This window comes from Serinus canaria, chromosome 2 (genome assembly GCF_022539315.1).
Source record: "Serinus canaria isolate serCan28SL12 chromosome 2, serCan2020, whole genome shotgun sequence".
Taxonomy (NCBI): Eukaryota; Metazoa; Chordata; class Aves; order Passeriformes; family Fringillidae; genus Serinus; species Serinus canaria.
In genome coordinates this window covers 92,646,128-92,670,488 of record NC_066315.1, presented here as the reverse complement: position 1 = coordinate 92,670,488, position 24,361 = coordinate 92,646,128, and the positions used below count along the sequence as shown (strand labels likewise).

General features: G+C 40.5%; 1 protein-coding gene across 9 annotated transcripts in view; it reads right to left on the bottom strand.

Annotated features, from left to right (window-relative positions):
- MBP (myelin basic protein) overlaps positions 1-24,361 on the bottom strand; it is a 108,894-nt gene that overhangs the window by 47,143 nt on the left and 37,390 nt on the right. For 8 of the 9 annotated variants that reach the window (XM_050971829.1, XM_009101571.4, XM_018908203.3 and 5 more), the window contains exon 3: positions 5,528-5,618. The exons of the other annotated variant lie outside the window; for it this stretch is intronic. In XM_050971829.1, coding sequence (XP_050827786.1) covers positions 5,528-5,618 — 91 coding nt within the window. The remainder of the gene's footprint in view (positions 1-5,527; positions 5,619-24,361) is intronic. 9 annotated transcript variants of the gene reach the window in all.

Here is a 24,361-nt window from a genome sequence, read left to right as displayed (position 1 = left end):
GTAATAACACCTATTTCAGAACCATTTGCTGTCACACCAGATTGATTTTTTTGGTGTAAGCTTGCCATTATTTTGCATTAAAGTCATAGCTCGTGTTCCACAATTGATTGTGTTTACAATGAAAGAAGCTTCCCAGTAAGGTCACTGAACTGCAATAACCCTCAGCTTTTAGCCAGCTCCTGACAGGACTGCATCACCTCCTGATAAAGGCCTTGTGCCTTCCAGCTCCTCCCTTCACATTCTGCTCCCTCCCTTTTTTTAGCAAGAATCAAAAAGCAAAAATGGTACAGGAAAAGAGTGACATCCACACGGATGTAACATACAATAATTTACGTTCCCAGCTTTGTCAGTATATTCTGTAAGACCAGAATACAAATTCTCTCATTTTCTATGACAAACTTAATAAACTATCCTGAGCTGAGAAAAAACCCCAAACAACAACAACAACAACAACAAAAAAAAAAACAACCAAACTCAAAAAAACCCAAACAAAACCACCCAACCAGAAAACCCAAATTAACATTCAAAACACAGCACCAAAAAATTCCTATGTTTGGATGCAGCAGGACCATGGTGAGGAAGACCCACAGTGAGAGAGAAGTCCTTCATCATGTGTGGGTTTACACAAATCCCCACAGGACATTCTGCGTGGGACACAGCAGCAGGCACCAGCATAAGCAAGAATCAGGGTGAGCCAGGGTCACCGTGGAATTGTGCTGAATATACATTTTCTTGCTCTATCTCTCAGCTCTGCACACAGAAAGATACCTCAGGACGTACCCAGTTCTGCAATTTGAAACAGCAGAATGGCAGATGGTACTGAAAAAGCTCTACAATAGGATCTCTCCTTTTAGAGGGGAAAAAAAAAGGTGTTAATTTCACCTCTTTTTAGTCAAAAAACGCAAACAACAAACAAACTGAAAACCAACCAAACAACAAACCCCACCAACAATGAATAACCAAGGCACAAAACCCCAGCACCAAACCCAAACAACAACAAAACCCCAACACCTCACAGTACAACTCCAGGCACACAGCATGGATCCCTGGAAAACTCTAAGCCAGAAGAAAAATGGCCACATCCAGATACAGTTTTAGACCTGATCTACCAGATAAAAAAGGAAACCTTTGGGTTTGAAAAGACAAAGTCTTACTCTGTCTTTCCAAGTAAGATTTTTTTTACCCTGAGGGTGGTAAAATACTGGAGCAGGTTACCCACCGAGGCAGCCCCATCCCTAGGAACAGTCAAGATGACATTGGACAGGGCTCTGAGCAACCCGATTTAGTTCAAGCTGTCCCTGCCCATGGCTGGGGGTTAGGACTCGATGGCCTTCAAAGGTCCCTTCCAACTCAAAATATTCACTGATTCTATATCACAAAAGGTTAGCACACTTTGACTTTCCTTGTCATCAGACTGGGGAATACACAATATACAACAGTTCCCCCTACAAAAAAATCTTGCTTGCAATTTTATGCTAATGCAACCCTACAGAAAAAAAAAAAAGTACAATTAAAAATCTGCACCTGTAATTTTCCAGGTTAATGTAATAGGGGTTGCACTAAAGAAAGGAAGCTCCAGTCCTTCCAGTGGTCAGAATGACAAGCAGTTTTCCCCCCTGCTCCAGCCTGACCATTGTAGGGTAGTACTGGCTCTAATAAACTTCTGAAAATATTCTCTGTAAGTAAGGCTAAGAGTCCCGTCCTGACCCATTTCTTTAAACACATAGCACCATAGCCAGCAAATTTCTTCTCTTCCTTGGACTAAGATGTAATTCAAAATCCTTTTCTGACTACACACTAATTGCAGCAGAGACCATGTTGACTACGTGCAAGTTCAACAGAAGTTTGCAGTGAGCAAGACGTTCTAGCTCCACATCACAGATGCATATTCAGTATATATCAGACAACAGAACTCTGTTGGGTGCCACAAGAAAATCCTTTCAAAGGGCAAACAAAACTAACTCTTGTCAATTCAGAATTGCATAGTTGCAAATGCCATCACTGTGATGTCTTTTCTCTCCCAATACCCTTACCCTTCTGCTCCATTTCTCCACTCCCATATAAAAAGTTCATTGCCTTTGAGAATTAGTTCCGTGAAATATAAGACACACCTGACTTGTTTGTTTCTTAAAGCAGCTGGTACAATGTGGCTTCATCATTGGCAAGGTTATTTCATCTATACCCCAGTCTAAAAATAAATATTGAAGAGAAATGCAAAAAAACCTTCTGGAATGGTAATTCCTGAATTTAACCCATCTAAAGAAGAACAACAGGAAAATTAAGGCATTTATGTGTGTTCTCAAGTTTCCCTATACAGTAGTGGATGAAACCTTGCTTGAATCTACAAAGAATGCTACCAGGTTGAGCAGACTTGAAAGAGAACCCCACACTTGGTCCCTCACTGTGGTGATATTTTCAATCAATAATTAATGTGTTTGCTTCCAAAACTGGACCAGCTGACAGGAACTGCAGAAACCGCATTTGCTGTGAGAGGAAGTATTAAAAAAAAACAAAAAACAAACCCTATTCAAATGGTCCAGTTCATCAGGTATATTCTGCATAACAATCCTTAGCAACTGCATCTATTCCACGCTGTCCACAGCAGAGAAATGTCATTATCCTGAAAGGTCATTATTGTCACCTGGTCCACGCCAACGCTAACCCTGGAGAGTGAGGAGGCGCACAAATCAAGAGATTTCTGCCTCCTTTGCTGAAGAGCCTCGGAGCTGGCAGTCCGGGCGCCCCGGTGGCTGCCAGGGGCTGGCAGCTGCTGCCACCGGGTGGCTCAGCGCCGAGGGACAGCCAGCGGTGCCGGGGGACAGCCAGCGGTGCCGAGGGACGCGGCTCCTCCCAGCGCCGGCTGCGCTGCCCGCACCGGGGCGGAGAAGGCAGGCGGCTCCCAAGGGGGGCTGCCCTCCTCAAAGGGGGCTGAGGGCTGTGCCAGCCTCCTCTGCTGTCCCTGCCAGCCTTTCTGCAGGGGGTGGCATTGCCCAGAGAAAGCGAGGGAAGGGATCTCCGGGGAAAAGTCACAAGAAGATAGTGACGTCCGTGAAAAGGGAAGGCTGAGCTGCACCCGCTCAAAGAGACTGGAGGCTGTTAAAAATTCTTCAGAAGAGGGATTCTAGTCAAAGTTGGAGCTATAAATTAACCAACTACTGGTGCATACTTGATGCTTCGTATAATTAGCATCACTGGGGAAAAAGAAAGAAATGAGGGATACCTTGAAATAGATCAAGCTGGAGGGAGAATAACTGAGCAGGCTCGGTAATCATTTAAGTCACAGAACAACAAAAAATTCACCTAGGGAAAACTGCTTCAAGCCTATCCTTTATCCCCTATAAGATGTAAGAGTATTTTAAGAAATTGTCCAGAACTGCAGGGAAAGGCATATACAGCAGTCATTCTCAAGACAACATGAAACTTGTATCTATCAAAATATTCTCCCTGATTCTTACCACAGTGGTCTCATTTGCACCTCCAGTCCACTTTGATTTACTCAATTGACCAGGGTAAGAGAAGATTACAGAGTCCATTTGCACCATATTTCCTCTTTTTTAACCCCCATTTTGACCTAATCTTAAAATCAAAAAAGCCCCAGACTGTCATTTGCAAAGTGGTAGGAAGTTTGATATAAGATACTGTAATCTGACTGGTTTTGGACTTGGAAAGAAATTTTCCTCCTTGTTGTGTTGAGTTATCAAAAGCTGATCAGTGTTTTACATTAGATATCCAGCTCAGTTCACAGATTTGGAACACGGAAATATTTAGCAGTTTGTTAGCAAATCATTAGCTTTAAACACCACATAGAACACTGCATATTGACTTTCTTCAATTAGTTAAAGAATTTGTTGATCCGGGGTATGGATCACTGGATGCTGAGTTTAAACCTAACCGTGAACTTCATGCTTAATTCCCATCTTTAAACACACAGTTCCCACATGGACCGCAGCTTGACTAACTACTGGGTTAGCCCACTGGCACACAGAAGTAGTAATCCAAATATACAAAAGGTTGAAATGCCTGAGATTTTGCTGGTAGAAGGAGGCACAGGGAGATCTCCTTTGCTGCCTCCACCCTTCTCACAGAAAGAAAACGAGAGATCTGCACCGAGAAGGGACACAGCTTGAGATGCACATTACAGCGTGCCATGGGGCTTTACAACCAGTATTACTGGATCTACTGCAAACAACTGGCAGAGCAAATGGCCAAGAAATGAGGTGATAGCCTCAGCACACACTTAATAAAGTTGAAAGCTAGTTTTAAAGTCCACTTGTGGATTCATCAGCCACTGGCACTATATGATCAGTGTTGGAAATATTTGTACCAGGAATTCAGGTTCATGTGCCAATCACACTGTATTATCTCACTGAGAAAAGATGATTTAAAATGGTTTCCATTATTAGTAAGAAAGACTAATTATTAATTCTTCATGCTCCATTCCTTTTGTACCATGAAAGAAAAAAAATCCTTACTGTGTTCAAAAATATTTCACTCATCCAAAAGTTTTCAAGCCACTCAGCCTTAGTAACATCCACATGATCAGCCTTGCCTTAACCTCTCCTGCATTAATGTTAGACTACTGCTTCTTCATTGGAGTTCTACTAGCATAAAATCAACCTTAAGTTGTAACAATAAGGTTTCTCTCATCAGGAAAAGGTTCTTCACACAGCAGATGTTTGGGCACTAGAACATACTCTGAAGGGAAGTGCTCACAGCACCAAGTTCAAGAAATGAACTTGACCAGAGTTCAAGAAATGTCTGGACAATAATCTTAGGCACATGCTGTGATTTTTGGGGTGCTCTGTGCAGGCCCAGGAGTTGGACTCAATGATCCTGATGGGTTCCTTCCAACTCAGCATATTCTATCACTTCCTGTCTCTTTTCAAAAAGTCAGCGCAGAAGAAAAGGTCAAATGTGGCTTTCAGATCAAATAATAAAAAATCAGCAAGACCTCTATGGAGAGCAGAGAAAGGATTCAGAGAAAAACACCAAGAGAAGCTCATTTAAAACTGAGGCCTCCAAGAATTCTCAAAGGTCATCCATTCTATCCTTCTGGCACAAGATGATTACATCAGTTTAGACAGTTACTTGTCTAACCTGTTTTTCAAGGCCTGCAATGATGAATCCGCACACTTTCCAGATGATGTATCACAATGCTTTAGTATTTGTTTCTGTATTTCCCTTCCTGACATTTGATTGCATCTTTCTTTCTGCAGCTTTAAGAATTCATTGCTTATCCTCTCCATTATGGATGGAGAAAAGTTTATTTTCCCTCACTGCATAAACCTTTAATTTTGTTGAAAACTTGGATTCAATCTTTCTTCTCCTCAGAGATGATTTGTTTTAGACTTCTGATCCCTCTTTGTTTTCTACTTGGATCTTTCCTCAATCTTTCCAGGTCTTTATGGGACTGTGCAGCCTGCACTCAAATGCTGAACATCAACATTAAGTAGATCACTACGTCTTTGTGGGAATTCCTTTGTGCTAACACATCAAATAACATTTTCAACTTTTTGCAGTAACTCACCAAATACTTCATTGTCCTCTGATGACTGCTGTGTTAGTCTGGCTGCTTTTGGACTCTCCTTAGCTGCTTCTTCCACCTTGGTTTCAGCATTCTGTAAAACAAACATTTACTGAGACTAGTCTTTCTTTTACAGCTCTCAAATAGAAACACTCTTCAAACTTCGTAATTGCATTCTTAATGAATACATGTGGTTTTGTTATCTTTGCTACACATGTGGTTTTGCAAAATATTAAAGAAAAATGCTCTCAGAAAATCATGATTTTCTTTTGAGTCTGTTTTAATCTGACTAGACTACATCAGTTGGAGAGGTAGAAAAGACATTTAAACAAGAGAGAGATCTTAAACCATAACAGACTTGTAAGTTTCCACCTTTCCTCCTCACATTTAGTTATATTTCTGTTGACATATTCCATGTTGACTTAGTGAACCAAGAGATCAGAAGATAGTACACAAATATTTCTCCTTATACAGGAAAGGCAAGTGAGCTAGAGCTTCAAGTCATTAACCAGTCCTGAGCTTGACTGTTTAAAGCAGAAGGACTCACCTATTTCTGAAAGAAATTTGCCAGTTAGCTACCTGGGGTAACTAGAGATAAATCAACAGCTTCGGCACTTAACTTGCCAGAAGTTAAAATATTTAATTTCCCAGCTAGAAAAGTCTGAGGAAAACATAAGCTGTGAAACACTGAGTTTTAAATATTTATATTTCTACTTAAGAAAAAATAACTCATGTTTTAAAAATGTTTTACTTTAGTACTCAAGAGAAACATATTCACAAGCTTACAGCAATGGAGACAGTAAACTGCACAAGCAGTCAGCTGTTGAATGATGGATATGAAGTGACTGATACAATATTAAATATTACTTTAAAGAGTTGAGGAAGGAATAAAAGAGAAATGTTTTATGCCTATGCTTTTTGAAGGATACATATTGCTCTATTCAAGTACATTCTCATTTGGAAGACTTTGTGTGATGTTTTGAGAAATACAATTTTTAAACTCTGACATATATTTGAAAAGGCTGCTATACAATCTGTTCATGAAAAATTACCATCTCTGCTCTCAGAAACATAGCACACTTTGAAATTTCTCTTATTTCCCCTTATTAATAGCAATAAGGAAGGTGTCAGAAAATAGGCAGATTAAGTCTGTTAATCTCCCTACAGAACAGAGAAGTGCAAACTTAAGGCACATAAACTCAAGAGATGTTGAAGCAAGACAGCAAGAATTTTCAGAAAGAAATGAAAGATGGACCTAGCAAGCCTACTGGTGTCACACAGCAGCTGACAAGAATTGGGAAAAGCAGAGACAGAGAAACTGCCTCAGAGGAACCGTGCAGGGTCTTCCTGAAGCAGGAGGGATGTGCAAAAGTGAAAGGATTGTGCACTCCCTCAAGGCACCAACGGACCTGAGTGTGTCCCATGCAGAAAACCCATCAGCTTGGTACCTCTCAGAGCTGAGGAGGGAAGTCAGTTTTAGCAGATGCTCACCTCAGTTTGGCTTAACTAGTGTCCCTTGGGACCATGGAGGGACCCAGCCAGAAATCAGTAGTGGCTGTACTGGGACACAACTTGCTTTGGGTAAACAACTTCATGATCACCACAATTAACCAAGTCCTGTCCCCAGAGACATAATCTGTCAGTTGTGCAGTGACACAGTTTGCAATGCTGTCCCTTTGGACAAGGGACATAGGCTAAGGTCTGTGCTGGTTGACAGGATCACCTGCATTGAGAGGCCACTGATTCTGTAAACTGCATATTGGAGTCAGGTTCTCCATCCTATTTTAGTTGCTCTATAGTGAGCAGCAAATCAACTACATCTTTGTTGTACAGAGAGATGGAGAAGAGCAGTCAACTCTGAAAAAAAGCAGAAGAGGACTACAGCAGGGTAAGTCAATCCCTGTGTCATCATGGATGAGACAAAATCAGTACATTTAGATGATCAAAAGTTCAGGGCTCTCCCAAATGAAGGGGACAGCTGAACTCCTGATAAGAGCTATTGCTCCAGGCTTGGTAAAGATGGTGCTTGTTAGCTCCATCTTTAATTGTATTTCATCATCTTTTTTAGTGTATGGCAAAGCTGGTGGTACAGGAGGGGAGGGATTGCTGCTCTTTATGCTCTTGTTCCTCTTGGGAAACAGCTGAGAGTCTGTAACCTGCTGCAAGGCACCAAGAGCAGCAGCAGCAAAACACTATCCAGCAGACACTCAGCTGTGTCTGTGAAAGGAGTTGTCACTCCAAGCTCTTACTGGGGAAATGTTTGCATCCCTTACTTTGAAAACAGGCTTTTGGCAGTCTCAGGGAAGTTAGAAAGACTGAACCCTGAGACATTTTGGTTTGACTTAAATGACTGGAAAGAACTACACAGCAGCTGTGCTGTCTGCTCCCTGCAAAAGGCACAATGTTGGTGTTGACAGATGCCAGCCCCACGATGTTGAGGGCAAAGTTCTGTTATGTATCAGCCTAAAACATGACAGTGTATGGTTGGATATAATTCTGCTTGGCATGCCTTCTTAACCAAAATGCAAACTTTCAAAAAACTTCTTTTGCTTTATTGTTTGGAAGAATCTACTCAATACATTATTGCTGGCACATATAACACTTGTACTACCAAAATCAGTACAAGACGTATCACTGCAAAAGAACAATCAATGATCAGATGCTTCAAACCAAGCTATATGGAAAAAAAACTCAAGACTTGGTCAGTTGCTTGATTCCTTTTTTTAGGGTCCTAAAAAATTTTCAGTGTCTCCATCCTTGCAATCAGTGAAGAGAAAAAGTGAAAACACATTCCCTTGCACTGCCTGAGCTGTGCCAGAAGAGATTCTTTGCCAACAGCTATAGTGTGCTTTAGGCTGGTTATAACATAAAGGCCCTTTGTACATAACAGAGTAAACATAATTCTACCTAGCTCTTTCAGGCTGAGTGCTCAATGCAATTTCAGAAGTGAAGGGGAATATAGATTTATTTTACAGTATCAGTTCCCAGGAGAGTAGATAATACCTGATTTTAGCATGAAATAAATATTGTCCAGGCCTAAAATCACAAAAAACTGTCTCCCCCAAAAAGCATCTCCTTGACTACTCATGTTCCAAAATACCACAGAATACCTAAGGAGCAAACCAGCAGCTACTGCATCATAACAGCTGGTGACAGACTGGAACTCCTTCTATTATTTTATAAAGCAGCTTCAAAAGGAGATGTGCATATACACTGCAGCTCTGTATACATTCATATGTACATATACAGCTGCTCTTGATTCAGACCTGATAAAAATTAGAATTGCATCATAATCTGCCTCAGTTTTAGAAGATATTTTTGGCCCAGCTTTCCACTGTAGCTGTCCCCTGGTCCCTTATGACTCAGTTCACCTGTTTTCCTATCATCCACCATGTGCACACCACAGTGTCCATATTACACAGCATTCTAAAACTCTGATAGGCAACCATACAAATAACCAGTAGCTATCAAAATATTTGCAGCAAACGAACACCAATATCAAAAATGTTTTTTATACATACACCCATTAGTGCAAGAAGAGGCTACTTGTATTTTGTTGCTATCAGTGCCTACTTAGATGATCTTTACTTGCCTGGGAAATATTAAGAAATCCTTAATATTTAAGTAGAGTGGGCTGTACTCTGCAGGTACTACAGTGTCAGGCCAGGTTAGAAAGTGCAGTGAGGCATATTACATTTAGAGAGGCAGCTAAGTCCTCAAGGAATCATAGGCCTTGGAAATGGAAAGTTGTATTCCAGAGTATTCAAGCCAGCTTTTTAATTACATTGCCATTTTTGCATACTAGTTAGGAAGGGCTTGTTTCTTTTCCTTAAACCACAAAGCTGTTACTCGATGACTTAATTTTCTAAGTGATAAAAGCACAAAGAAAAGTTAAAACTTCTCATCAGAGATAAACAGATTATTCAAGAAGTGTTATGTCTCAATGAGAATTAAAGAAATCCAGAGTGAAGCACTGATTTATACTGCCTGTGCTTTCATTCCTGCCTTTTACAATCTACTCATTTTTCTTATTGTATATATTTAGCTAGTAGGTTTAGCTCCCTTCCAATAACACAAGTGAAAACAGCTAAAATTCCCTTTCTTTTCAGAAAAGTGCCACACAGGTATCAAAAGCCACAGCAAGACAACACAGACTGAGTGCATGAGCAGCTGCTTTGGCAGCACAGGCATTTCTCCAGTTCCTTCTGTCATTCATTCCTGTCCACAGCACATTACCTTCCCTCCACAAAACCCAGCAGCACTGGGGACATGGTTACACACTTGATTCTTCCCCCATGCTACATCTACAAAACTGAGATAAACAACAGGCACCACCTCAAAAGAGAGACCAGAGTTTCTAGTGGATAAAACCAGATTTGACTGGCAATAAACCTTCATTTTGAAATAACAGGAAAAGAGTAAGTTGTTGAAGAGAGTAACAATATGGGTAATCTAAACAATATCCATAGTAGTGGATCATACTGCTCCAGACTCAGCTGAAGAACTCTGCAAAACATTCCTGATTTTCCACTTCTGCAATGATATTCCCCTGAACACACAAGGCTACCTTTCATTTAATATTCATAAAATGTATGTATGATGTTCAGGCTATAGTATACCTTCAGGACAATCTGCACATTGTCTCTTCTCACAAATAACTGATTTCCCACAGAGTTCCATGGGGGAAAAGTAAGAACATTCTTTAAAACATTAATATGGGCTCCTTCAAAATTGTGACACTAACAGGACTGAGACAAGTATCAGTAAGTCTGTCAAATGCAGGGATTTTTCTCTAAATACCAAATACTCCTGCAATCAGCAAGGCAGGATGTAAGTCAGTCTTAAGAGTCATAATTTCCCAGTAATTTTTGTATTCTGCATCCCAGATTAACAATGTTGTTGTCATAAATTCTGGAGAAATTCCTTGTTACTTTTTATCAGACACCTCAATCAGCATCAAAAATTTTAGCTCCTGTTCATGGAGAGGAATTTCTACACAGACAGCTTAACACAGTCAAACAGATGAGATGCTGTGGACCACACTTATTAGCAGCAGGAATTCATGGAATGGCAGCTGGCCCTCTTCAGGTGAGCTGATATCTCCTGGACCTGCACTAACAAGCATGTTCAAACATATTCTTGAACTTGATCATTAGGTCTTCCTAAATGTGCAGATTTCCTAAACACCTTTCTTTGGATACAGAAACTCACACATACGCTAGCAAGCACCAGGCCTCTTGCACTGAGGGTGAATAGTCAATTTTAACCATGTCATACTGGCAGATTTGTACTGCTCTGTACAAGACTACAGCCATCATTCAGAACCAGGTTATGCCAGACTGAAGCTGGGCTTGTCCTATCTATACAGCTCCAAACTCTTGTAAACATTCCAGGAACTCCTACACCAGTTTGTTCCTCAGTCCCTACCAGCCAAGAAGAGGATGCAAATTTTATCATTAATTTTCAGGTAAATAAATTAACTCCTTTAAACATCAAGAAAATCACAATCATTATCTCCATTTTCTATTACATCTTGTTTTCTCAGTTTAATTTTCATTTCTACAGATTTTTTACATGCAGTTTCTAAAATGTAAGACTCACCATATCCTCTACTTCACAGTTTCAATAAAATTCCCATTCATGTGTCAAAATCTTATATAAGGTATAAGAAAGAAAAATATATGAGATGGTGATGGAAAAAGAGATGGCTAGAGTTTCCAAGGACATTTTTCTCTTCCTCTCAGCTTCAACAGCACAGTGCTACTGCTGCTGTCACCAAAAGAGAACTTCAAAAGAAGATGCAAACAAAAGGATTCTCATCACTAAACCCCAAGGCAGACCAAGGCACTTTTAAAAAGGTTTGAGATGCCTCAAACACATTATCCAGGACTTTGAAAAAACTAATTCAGTCTATTTTGAAACTTTAAAATACCAAGTAAAAAACACTGAATTCCAACTCAAAAAATTTGCTCCATTCCGCATTACGGTTCTACACTATTTTGCTATGTGCTTACCTTCTTTTATGAAAGGCTTTTTAAAACTATTTCTGTTTATGAAGAAGCTTCACAGATTTCACAGAATACTCTGAGTGGAGAGGAACCCACAAGGACCACTGAGTCCAACTCAAGTCAATGGCCTATACTGGAACTCATGACTTTGGTGTTACCAGCACCCTGCTCTATGTTGGTACAAACTGGGTTAATACAGAGAATATCTCACCTTTAAATGTTCCTGACCACACTGGGGTTCTCATATTCAGCTCAGAATACAACAGATAATTTATGGACCTACAGTGTGCTACTAGTCAGCTTTCACTAGTCCATACAGTACTCCCCTGTGCTGAGGATGGAATTTCAAGCATGTAATAGGAAGAAAATGAGGGATTTCATTACTGTGCCCATACAAGTCACAGAGGCTAAAGGCATTTGGAAGCAAGCTGTTAAAATGACAGTGTTCATTTGGGAAACAAAAACTAAATAAAAAACAAGTCAGGCAACCCCATGCAAGATTCAAGAGGTTTGCATTAATACTGTGAACTGAAAAAAAATTATCTCAGGTGCCCTGTGCATAGGGGCAGAGGGAGAAGAAAAGATATTTGAGTGACCTTTTACTTTGTAGGTACTCTAAGATACTGCCATGATCAGGAATCCTCCTAGAACCACAAGGAATTTGCAAAACAGGTAAAGACAAGACACAAAAATACGCTTTGGGTCAACAGTTTCAATTTCAAGCAACTGCCTTTCACTCTGTGCACATTAACCCTGAAACCATACCTAGGAAACCCGGATGTGAATCACATCAGTCAGACAAGTACAGGCAGGGCTGTGACTTGTTACTTCCCCTGCCAATCCCACCCTGGTCCTATGGGGCAGAGCATCCATCACCACACCAGCTGCACAAGCCGTGCAGTGGCAACAGAAGATGAAACTGTGAACACCAGTACAAGGACATACACCCACACTTGGGAACACTGTGAGGTTCAACAGCCTCCAGAACACCTGGAACTAATGTAAAGAGCATGTGGTACCTGCTTTGAACCCAGACAGGTTTTCTACAGCTCCACTGCAAACAGCATCTGGCAGGCACATGCATGGATGGAAGCAGCTCCTGACCTCAGGAATCAAAGAGGAGCCATAACAACTCTCAAGGGACAAAATCAAAAACAGGTACTTCGGACACCAAGCACAAGAGCATGTCTCTTTTTGTAAAAGTGTTCAAGCTGATTTCCAGAGTAGTCTGAAAAGGGACAGCTGTCAATATCAATGCCTCCACAGCCCATTCATCATCTTTATCTCATCTAAACTGAGTGCAAATTTACTCACCTTTAAGCACTTATTTTAGCCACGTGCTGAACAAGTGCAAATATTTCACTCTGTTTTTCAAGAAAAGCATGTGGTTTAAGTCATAAACACAGTGTGGATGCTGCAGCCTCAACCCTCAGTGCACCCCCTTAAAAGCTTCTTAAATCCATTGAACAATGTCAGTGTCTGGCCCCAGCAGACTGGCAATTTTCAAATGCCACCACAGGAGGTCTTTCTGAAGGGTTGTAAGAGAAGTGTCCAACAGCAATCCTGTTTTCTTCCCAGCTAATGAGTGCACTTCTATTTTCTAGCATATTGATAAAATCTGAGTTCACATATCAGGATACCAATATACCAGAAAAACATACTAAGCATCTGATTATCTATTGTAAAAGCACAACAGAGATGCACAAAAACTAGCAGCTAGGTACAGAATGATGTCCAGTAATTAACAGGTGGAAAAAAAAAAAAAAACAACAAACTAAAGCCATTTAAAAAGGTACAAAATCCACTAGCCAGGGAGAAAAGATGAGAAATATTTTGGGGTTTATTTTTTCAGGTAAGAAATGCCTTTAAACCTCATATATTGAACTCTCATATCAGAGGTCTCAGTTTGGCAGTTTGCAATGAATAAAGATCAAAATGATTGCCACACAATTAGAAATCCTCAGTCTTGAATCCTCCTCAGGGGCCTATAGAGGACTGAGCATGGCAGTAGACCTGGTGATTTGCACCTTTTATCCACAGGAAGAGATGCAGAAGGGGAAGCAGCTGTCTGTGTGGAGCACATCTGGGAGATTGCATGGTTCCAAACCATCATTCAGTACAGAAGTTACCTGATGTCATGACACACAGAGGAAAGGCTCCAGTCCTTCTGCAGAATCCCACCAACCGTGGCTATGTAAACCTGCATTGCTGCATTTGCATGATGCTTATGGTTGTTTAAAAAAAAACAACAAATAAGAAATTAGGCTTGAAGCAGTGTCCAAATCTGGTTCATCAAACACAAGGATGGATGTCTGCAGTAACCCAGGAACAAGAGGATACTCAGAGTGTCTTAGATAAGTAAAAAAAAAGTTTTTTAAAAAAATCAGGTAAATCCTATTTATCTTCTTCCATTATCTCGAAGATATTTTGAGTGAAATATATTATAAAATGAAAGCTATTACAGAGCATCTCAGAAATATTCACTGAAAAAGTGTCAAACCCAAGAACAGTAAATGACTATTAGAGATGAACCTTTCTGCTGCATTACCAGCAAAACATCTTTTCTCAGCCCCTAGGTGTGAAATGTTTGGCTTTTGCAGGTATTTTTGACAAAAACCCAGCACAGCTGACATCCTGACTCTGCAGCCAGCCTTAACGTTGCTAAGAGGAAACACACAAGGTTCCCCTTGTCAGCGTAAATCGCCGACTCCACCTGCCCGCAGGAGCCAAGGGAACCTGTGACTGTGGGGGCTGCAAAGAGCTGAAGCACAACTGTGCCAACAAAACGTGCACAGCAGGAACTCAGCACCCAACAACAGGGGTTAGCTCTGCCCAGCTCCCCAGCAGCAAACCAGGCTGCAGGGAAGGCAGAGTTCCACTTCTGGTATTTTATTCCTAATTCCATTACGTGCATGAACCAGTCCTTCAGCGTGCAAAATAATTACACAGAATTTGGGTCTGGGTCATTTCCTCAACACGGACGCAGACTGGCTTTCTTGAGTAATTAAAATACCTTGGTAGTGCTTTCTCTAAGGTTACAGAAAGAAGACAAAAACAGTGGACAACTTTAGAACACTTTCCCACTGTTCTACTCACAGTGGGAAAGAGATACAACAGACTAATTCAAATCCCCTTTGAGCTTATTGAGTATGAAGCACACTCTGAAACAACTAGTGAACACCAAACATGAACTTTCAACTTCTTGAATTTCATTTTCACTTTCAAGTCTCTAGCTCATGAGGAAAGAAAGCTCAAAAGCAGCTATGTAAAAAACATTTTAAAATATTCAAAATTACATCACTTCAACTCCCTAAAAACTACCATGACATTTTCAGCATTTGAAAGCAAAATTTACTTTTATTTGCCAAGAATTAAATTCAACATCAAGCACTTAATTTTAGAACGGAGATTTTTCAGCACACTGAAAGTGCTTTAGGTCACTTTAGTCTCTAGCCCCAAGAAGTATCTTTCTAGGCCAAAGCTAAAATAATTGCACATACAAGTTGCCTGATGCTAAAATACGTTACATTTCCTGCAAGATTTGTAGGTTCAAAGAAAATTTTGACCACAGTACTCATCAATGTTTCTGAACTGTGATAAAAGAAAATTACCAGATGTTTCCTGAATTTTGTATAAAAAGGGTTTTTTGGGGCTGGTGGGTTGTTAAGAAGAAGACAATTTTGCCTTTCCAAAGTGACAAGGTATTTTGACACAGACATTTCAGCTCATCATTGCCATGCACTCCTGCCAAGATCCCAACCCATCTCCAAGGAATGTGTCCTCCCTCCTGACCATACCTACAAGTTAGGCTGCTCCCAAAACTTTCTGGTCCCTCAAGGAACCAGACAAGGGGCGAAAGAGGGGCTGAAAACAATCCAGCTTAGTAACATGAGGGGGAGAAAGGGAGAAAACAGAGCCAAACCAGCTCTTGGGTCCAATCCACCAGAGATTCCCTCCCTCACTCCAGTCTGTATGGGAAATAAAGGTTTGCTGTGTAACACTTGGTTCAGGGGGAAGCTGCCACGACCCTGCAGCCATAGAAAACGAGGCCTTGGTGTGCACATACCTCTCTATCCACCCAAGACAGAAAATTACTTTTCCATTTTCCTGTTTGATTTAAATAGGCCAACATTAAATGCATGATCTTGAAAGAAAATGAATTTTATTGCTCTGTGCTCCCAGAATGTGCATATGTCCTCTGTGTAGTGTAAAACACACAAATACCACTTAGAAGAAAATGTTTTCAAATGTCAAGACCTACAGGGTCAATATTTACAAAATAGTCAACACAACTGCATTTTTCAAAATGTAAATAAAGATTTCTTCTCAGATAAGAGTTTTGAAATGCAGTTGGCGTAGAAGCAAGGGGAGGTTTTTTAGTTAAGGGAAACTGATAAAGCCACAAAACAGTTTATATAATTGCAAAACAGTGGTATGACATCTTTAACTCCCACATAATAAATTTTAAAAAACATCAAGCAATATGTGAAGATAAGTAAAGACATCGATCATGTTATCAAGGATCACTTTATCAATATACTACTAAAAAATAGTTCCCCACTGTACAATCACATTTAAAAAATTCTTTTAAAAATCGTTAGAAACATTAAGATATTAAGTTTTATCAAAAGTTTGAGTCTAATGCAGACTCACCAGGAAAGTTAAGACTCTAGGCAAAACTGAGTATTTGCTTGATAGTTCAAGGAATCAACCTCTGCCTTTGGCCCTGTTACATGTTTTTCCAAGGTTCTTCTTGTCTGGATCACCCTGTGCCCTTTGTTTGCCAGCCCATTCCATCACTTCCTCACTTGTCTGTGGGTTGTCATCTCTCTCTCCCTTACATTTCCTAGTTTAAAGCTCTCCTCACCAGCTTGACCAGCCTGATGGCAATGAGGCTTTTCCCTGACTTGGTCAGGTAGATTCCATCTGAGCAGTCCCTGGCCCTCACAGAGGGACTCCATGGCCCTAAAAGCCAAAAGCCTGTTGTTCAGCATCCATGGCTGTAAAAGCCAAAAGCCTGCTGTCAGCATCAGCTGTGCCACCAGTTGTTGACCTCTAGGATCCATTCACTTCTGTCCAAGCCCTACGCCCCCACTGGGAGCACCAGGGAGAAAACCTTGGCTCCTGTGCCCTTGTTCCTCAGACCCAGAGCCATACAACCAGTCTCTGGACACCCACACCAGCATCAAGGCTGCCCCCATATCAAGGAAGAGAAGTAGGGCATAAGAGCCCAAGGATTTCACAAGCCCCCACCAGCATCACCACACCACCATGGACCCAAATCTCTCAACTAGAAGAGAAAATACATGAGATGGGAAAACAGCATGCACAGAAATGTAGTTGCACCTATGTAATGACCCTGGATATTGATATTGATAATATTGATAAAAAAAAGAAAAGAGGGACCATTAGTTTTTAGAACCATATTAAAGCCCCTCAAGGAGTCTCTTTCTCAATGTGCTTAAAGACCAGAAGTTACCACTCCTTTCCATACCTCAGCAAATACAAGTTTCTCAGCAGTATTAGTCACCTTTGCAAATACTTTTTATAGATCATTTTAAGAGATAGAGCCTGCCCATAAACTCTCAGCAACTTCAATTCTCACACAAGTCAACCAGCAGGAAGCAACCGAATGATAAATGCTAATTTTTGACTTTAAAAGCAGTTTTCAGAACAGCTACCTCTTCAGAAAGCCACAATACCATCCCAGAGATTTACTCTAGGCCCAAATAGGGCTGACCTTTTCTTTCAGCAGCCCACTGTTAGCCTTTCGAGTATAAATCAGTTTCTAACAAACAGATAGCTGTCAATGGTACATAAATAAAACTACTTACTAGAACACAGAGAAATAACCCAAGAGATATTTCCTAAGAAACAAAGAATATACATTGAAATGTATGCAATACTTACCCGAATATTTTTTAAAGAGCAACTTCAAAACACCTATTAAAATTAATTTCTAGTTTTGCTTAAAACACTTGAAGAAAGCACAATGAGGATCCCTTTCTCATTCTTCCTAGTTACCTTAACAACCACAAAAAGCAAAATCTGAAGAGGAGATTAACTGATTTCAGAAATATTCTAGCTGTCAGTCATTTTTCAAGAAACTGTCTAAACTGAACCAGAAAAAGTGCCATAAAGCAAATAACTCAAAACAATACACCTAATTAGCACTAAAGCAATAGAACCCAAATCAGAAGAATGTCAAAAAATCTAACCAAAACCAATCCACTGCAATAACAAGGAAGCAATCTCAGAGCAATAGAACACAAATAGAAACTGCTCCCATTCAGTGCTTGCTTTGACTTCTGTGTCCTTTATCACAGAACACAGGAACAGAGGAGCAGAACCCTTGCTGGCATGATTATTTCCCTTTCACAATGTTCATAAGCACTAGACATGTGATAGAGCAGCTTTGGTGGGCACTGGGAGTCCAGCCAGGGTCAACCCACCACATTTTCTGAAAACAAACAGGAGAACAATGCTTCCCTACATGTTTTAAGCCAACACAGAGGCACTCTCACAAAAACTACTCTGCAGAGTTACAACTGCACCAATAAGAGAAGAAAAATTGACCATTGTAACACACGCATGAAGCTGCACACTGAAATATTAACCTACATATTCAACAGGTGAACTTTCCCATTTCAGAAGGGAATAATGAAGTCTAAGAAGCAAAATATTTTGGAAAAAAGCACAACAAACCCAACTGTTTACCCAAACATGCCCAGAGAGATGACATTTAAATTGTTTGTTTTCAGCCTGTTTAAAATGTCTAAATTAGCATTCAAATTGTATTAACCACCGTGAGGGGGAAAACAACAACAACAAATCCTGAAGATCTGGATGTTAATGAATGGCAGAAGCCAATTTCATTAGCTGCCCCACAGTTCAGCATCTGATCACACTGGGGCTGCCAGGCATTTAAAGGGCTGTCGCTCAGAGCCTGACCTGTCACTGGGTTCTGGCTACCAGGCCACCATCTGGTTTATTATCCCAGTGGCTCTAACACCTCCAGATTTTGGTGCCCTCCTCTGGAGCGCACTTTCAGTCTAATGCAGCCCAGACATGCAGATGTGGGCATGTCAGATATGCAATATGATCAATGCTTTTCCAAAATTCCATAAAATTATGTAGTGAGCTTCCAGCAAATATTGGTGATTTCACATGCAAGGAGTACAGCTAAAACGTTACATTTTTCTCCACATATCAGTAATTTAACATGTTTCTGACCCTCAGAAATAATGATCTCAAGTTAACTATTGCTGCTTACCACACTGAGCTAGTGGTAAGACAAATCTTGAGAGCCCAAGGAAATGACTCAGAGCTCACACTCAGTGCTTCTTCAGTCCCAGGTGACACCTGATTCATCTGCAAACACCTGCTATTACTCACCTGGAACTAGGAAAGGTTTTCCTGTGGAGTTAATTGCTGCCATTTCTGTACACCATATAAAAAAGACTGTGGGCAGTAGGCATCTATCCAAAGTGTCTCCAGGTGGCAAATATGATAAGATACATGCTCTATAACATAAATGGTTCATAAGATGTCCTCACACCTTTTACAAACCATAAGCAGCTAATCTAATAACTGAATTTAAAGAACCCCTACAGCACAATACACAATCCCATTCTTCAGGAGCATTTCTTGTTTTGTTGCAGAGACAGTATGGTTTTAAACAGCTGTAGCTACCATTTTCCAAACATATGAAGTCAAACAAAGAAGCTAAACCTGAGAAAGATCAAGCAATATAAATCTGATACCGACTGTGAGATAAATGTCCATTTTCTCTAATACCAATGTAAATAAGCATCAGAAGTGATGACGTCGAAACACTCATGGGCTTGTACAGACAGGAGAAATAGTTAAGACCAGAAATACAATTTGTGAGCAACTGGCTTATCACTCAGTGAGCCAAAAACCAAACAGAAACTGTCATTTAAAAAGATCACAGAATCATTCAATATGCTGAGTTGGAAGGGACCCACCAAGATCCCAGCTCCTGGCCCAGAATCACACCGTGTGCCTGAGAGGAGTGTCCAAACACTCTTTGAACTCTCAGGCTGGTGCTGTGACCACTTCCCTGGGAAGCCTCTTCCAGTGCCCAACAACCCTCTGCATTGGAAACTTTTTCTAAAATCCCACCTAAACCTCCCCTGACACAACTTCAGAGCATTACTTTGGGTCCTATCACTAATCACTACAGAGATGATTCAATTTACCACGGTTTGATTCATTAGAGGGGTTCTAGTAAGAACTCTACATCTTCAGGAGAAATATTACATTGAAATTCATGAGCTACATGTTAAAAAGGAAAAAAAAAAAAAAGGTGATTTAAATTAGTGCTACTTTGCACTATTTATAGCCATCATCTGTGGAAGCCCCAGGCTCTAGGTGGGAACATGAAGCTCTACCAGCAAGCATACCTATTCACTGCCTGGGAACGTCTCCAACTCCAGGCAGGAATGTTTGTTCTTTTTTTCAACTTCCACCTTTTCCTCCAGTGCCTAATTTTCCTCTTGTATAGATATTAAAAAAAAAAAAACAACAAACAAAAAAACCCCCATCAAAAACAGCAACAAAAAAAACCAGCCAACAACCACCAAATGACCAAAAAACCTAACTCAAAAAACAAAACCAACCACATAAAAACCCAAAGACAGCTCAGCCAGGCAGCATTGCCTTTTTTTCTGTGACCAATCAATATTTGCCTTGTACTGTCACACTATACTGGTTGCTATCAATCTGTCAATACTTGGTAACTCTGTGACAACTGCCCATCTTTCTAGAAAGGTTTCAAGAAATCAGGGATCATCACACAACCAGAAAGTGCACTTCACACCTCCTTCCTCTTTTATGTGGATTTGCTCCGAAAGAAGGCCTCAGTATGGTTTTTTTTTTTTGTCAATAATTCAAAAGTGCAATACTTTACTGAAGGATAAAAGACTGTCAGAGGTGGGTACATTTTGTACTCAACAGAAACCTCTGCATGAACACTGAGGGAGTGATGATGCATTGGTAAAAAGAGAGACATGCTTTTTACACAGCATTTCAAGTGCTTAGCTCTTTTTCTTTTTTTAGATGACATAACTGTTTTAACAGTAATTTTCTCCCATGGATAGAAGGTGTATAGGAACACCCTGCTTGCATTTATCAAGGGCAAATGGTGTCTGACTAACCCCCTGAATAGCCTCCTGTGACAAAGTGACTGGTTTTGTGGAGGAGGGGAGAAGCATGACATCATTTGCCCTGACATTAGCATGGCCTATGACACAGCCTCCCACAGTCTGCCACTCTACCCTTCCTGTCAAACCAAGAAGATAAAGTCTGGGTAGGTGGAATACAAGGGGTGGGTAACTGCTAGGACCACCAAGCTCAGAGGATGGCAGTCAACAGCACGGAGTCCATCTGTCTGTCAGTCAGCAGCAGCACCCCTCAGGGATCCACACTAAGGCCAATATCATTTAGTGTCTTTACTGAAAACCCAGGTAATAATAATAAACTGGGGGCTGGTCAGTGCACAGAGGTAGAGGTGCTCTTCAGACAGGGACCTTGACAGGCCACAGAGGTAAAGAGACAAAAATCTCATGAAGTCCAATAAAGGCACATGCAAAACTCTGCAGCTGAAATGGGACAATTCCATTCATGAGGATTGAGGCGTCAAGTGACCTGGAAGCAGCTTTGCAGAAAAGGTTTTTTTTGTTTTTTTGGTTTTTTTTTAATCCATTTTAATTACGTAACTACAAATGGTTGTATTACAATTGTTTGAAACTGATGAGCTGCTCCTGAAGCACACAGGAAAAGCAGGTGCTATTAGCAAATCGGTTTAACTCCAGTTCTCCTGAACTTGAGTTAAACCGATTTGGCATTAAAATTTGGGCATTTAAACACCAGGGCCCCTATGGAGCAACAAGAAAAGGCTTTGGAAGAACAGATGTGTCAATTGTGTGACTATTTTTCTCCCCTTGTTCTGTTTTGCTTCTTCTGTAGACTCAAAAGACACCCTGCTCAGAGTCAGTACTCCCAGCAGCGGTGACAGCTTCCTGAGGGAAAAGCTGTGGCCAATACAGCAGCTCAAAACCACTCGAGCAGTTACAGCTGATCACAAAGAGTTACAGAAAAACAGGATCCTGACTGAACAATGAAGAATTCAGGATCAATTTCTCTCCAGAGGGAAGAGTTTCTGGCTTCAAAACCGAAATGAGTGAACTGCATGAAAGACTTCAAAAACCCTCAGGTACTACACTCTCTCAAACACAGGCAAAAAATGCAGTCAGACAGAACTTGAAAAGTATACCCCATCAAAAATGTTAAGAGACTTTTATAATTCCAGGAACAGAAAACACACCAACTTTTACAGAGATGGAATCACTAGGTTTGGTTTCTGCTTGGTTTGCTGTTATGGTTTTTTTTTATGATTTGCATAGAATTAACAAGAAAATAAACTAAAAAACAATTGTCATAAGTAAATAAACAAAGAAAATTTTGCACAGTTGACAAATTACAATACTATTCCCATGACAGTGACAATGCTGGTTACTGAAGAGCCCAGGTAAATAACATGAGATCAACTCCAGGCCATAATGCATTTCTCAGTGATCAACAAATAACCTCCTTGGAGTCAGCTAAAACAACAATTGTCATTGAAATCGAAAAAAAATAATGACTAATGATTTGCCTGATAGATATTTATGACTCTTTAACTAAATGACTGTGATAGTACTTCACTATAAAAATTTATTTTTGCCCATCTTTTATGTACTCTGATTCAACATCATTAATGTAAGAACCTCACTGAAATTAAGATCTCCTTAAGCCACAGTGAGCAAATTTCACAGCCTGATAAGCCCATGTTACCTTCCCACTGCAATAATTATTTACATACATGTACACTTCTCCCTACCCTCCAAGTATTTTCAGACAAAAAGGAGCCTGGTAATAGAGAAATGAGTTAAAAGCTGGAAGACTTCATCAAAGTTCAACAAATCATCTTTATCAGCATATAAAAGGTCTTCAGTTCAAAGCTCTACTGTAAGTCATATTAGGTGTGATTTAAAGGAAGGGTTGATCATTTAAGTAGAATCTTTTCCAATACAAAAGCTCATTTTCAAGGCTAGACACATGACCTTTCCCAAGTAACATTTATTGAAAAAAAATCCTTAGGAAAAACAAATCCTCTGATAGACTGTGAACAATTAGTCTGATAGACTGTGAACAATTAGAAGCAGAGTTAACAGAAGAGCTAAAGGGAAATTCTCCTTGTAATATCAAGATCCAGTCTATCCCCAACTCTTTCTGGCTTTTTGCCACTAAACTTTCCTCCCCCTGAAGGAAGGTACACACATGAAACAAAGTGATTGCATGTGGAATCCTTTTTATAGATATAGATATAAATACAAATAAACACACAAATATCAAACAAATATTAAAAAACAAAAAAATACACACAAATATTTAAAATACAGCCTCCAGAACCGTGAACTGCAGGACTGCAAATGCAAGAATTATAAACTCCCAGCCAACCTGAACCTGTGAGGCACTTGCTTCTTCAGCAGGATCCCTTCAAGTTTATAGTGCCTAATGGAATTCATATTCATCCCAGGATACTCAAAGAGCTGCCCAATGTTGCCAGGAGACCTCCCTTAAAGATTTTTCAATGGTCTTGGGATGTCAGTGGTCTTGGGATGTTTTCAATGATGTCCTGGGAATCTAGAGAGGTCCCACTTGACTGGAAGCTGGCAAATGAAGCAGACACTGATCTCTCCTCTCTGGTGATCCGTGACAGGACTGAAGGGAATTGCCTGATGAGGTGTCAGGGGAGGTTTAGGCTGGGTTTTAGGAGAAGGTTCTGCACATGGGCAGGTGGCTAGGCACTGGACAGAGCCAAGCCTGAGAGAGTTCAAGAAATGTCTGGACAACACTTTCAGGCACATGGTGTGATGTCCTTGGGGATGTCCTGTGCAGGGCCAGGAGTTGGACTCAGTGGGTCCCTTCCAACTCAGGATATTCCATGGATCATTAATGGAGATGATGAGGTAGAAGGGCAAAAACTGGTTTCATCTCCTGTCCACAGGGTCAGGCTACAGAGAACACAGTTCCTTAAACTACACTGTTGTTTTCCCAAGGTTTTGCTCACACTGCCCACAGCAAAGCCCATTACATTAATGTGCAAAATCTATGTTAATGCACTACTTGGCTGGGAATTTTAAGTGCACAGACGTCACACAGTTAAAGACTGCATTTCCCTCAGCAACTGTTACTTAGTAACCCTCTGCACATAAATAGAATTTTACATCACTGCATATGTGTTGTGGAGGCTAAAATCCATGCCTTGATTCTATAGGCCAGCAGGAAGGAAAGGAGTCATGCGGGCAACTGTAAAACAAAGTAGCACCAACTATTTTCAACTGCTTCTCTAGGCAGAGAATTTAACTGGAGAGAAACCTGTGGGTAAACAAGAAGCTAATTTCACTGCCCGTCTTTCAGTGGCATTTCAGCATAAAAAGGGAGCAGGTCACTCTGGGCAGAGTTTCTGGTATTATTCATGTGCTGTGCAGTGGGGACTGCAGACATAAGCACAAGAGACCACGCAAAGCTCTCCACCTTCTCCCCTAGAGGTAGCACAATCCAGAGGCTATGTAACTTTGGGTAAAATTGGTACTGCCAGGGCCACCGTCGAAACAATACTAAAAAAAGCTGTGTGAATCAGAGCCAGGACTGAACAAAACAGGTGGAGCATGATGGAAAAAAAAATCTTAAATCCAGATCAGAATCCATAGACTCTAAATACAAAAGCATAAATAGCTGTATTTTATTAACACATATATTC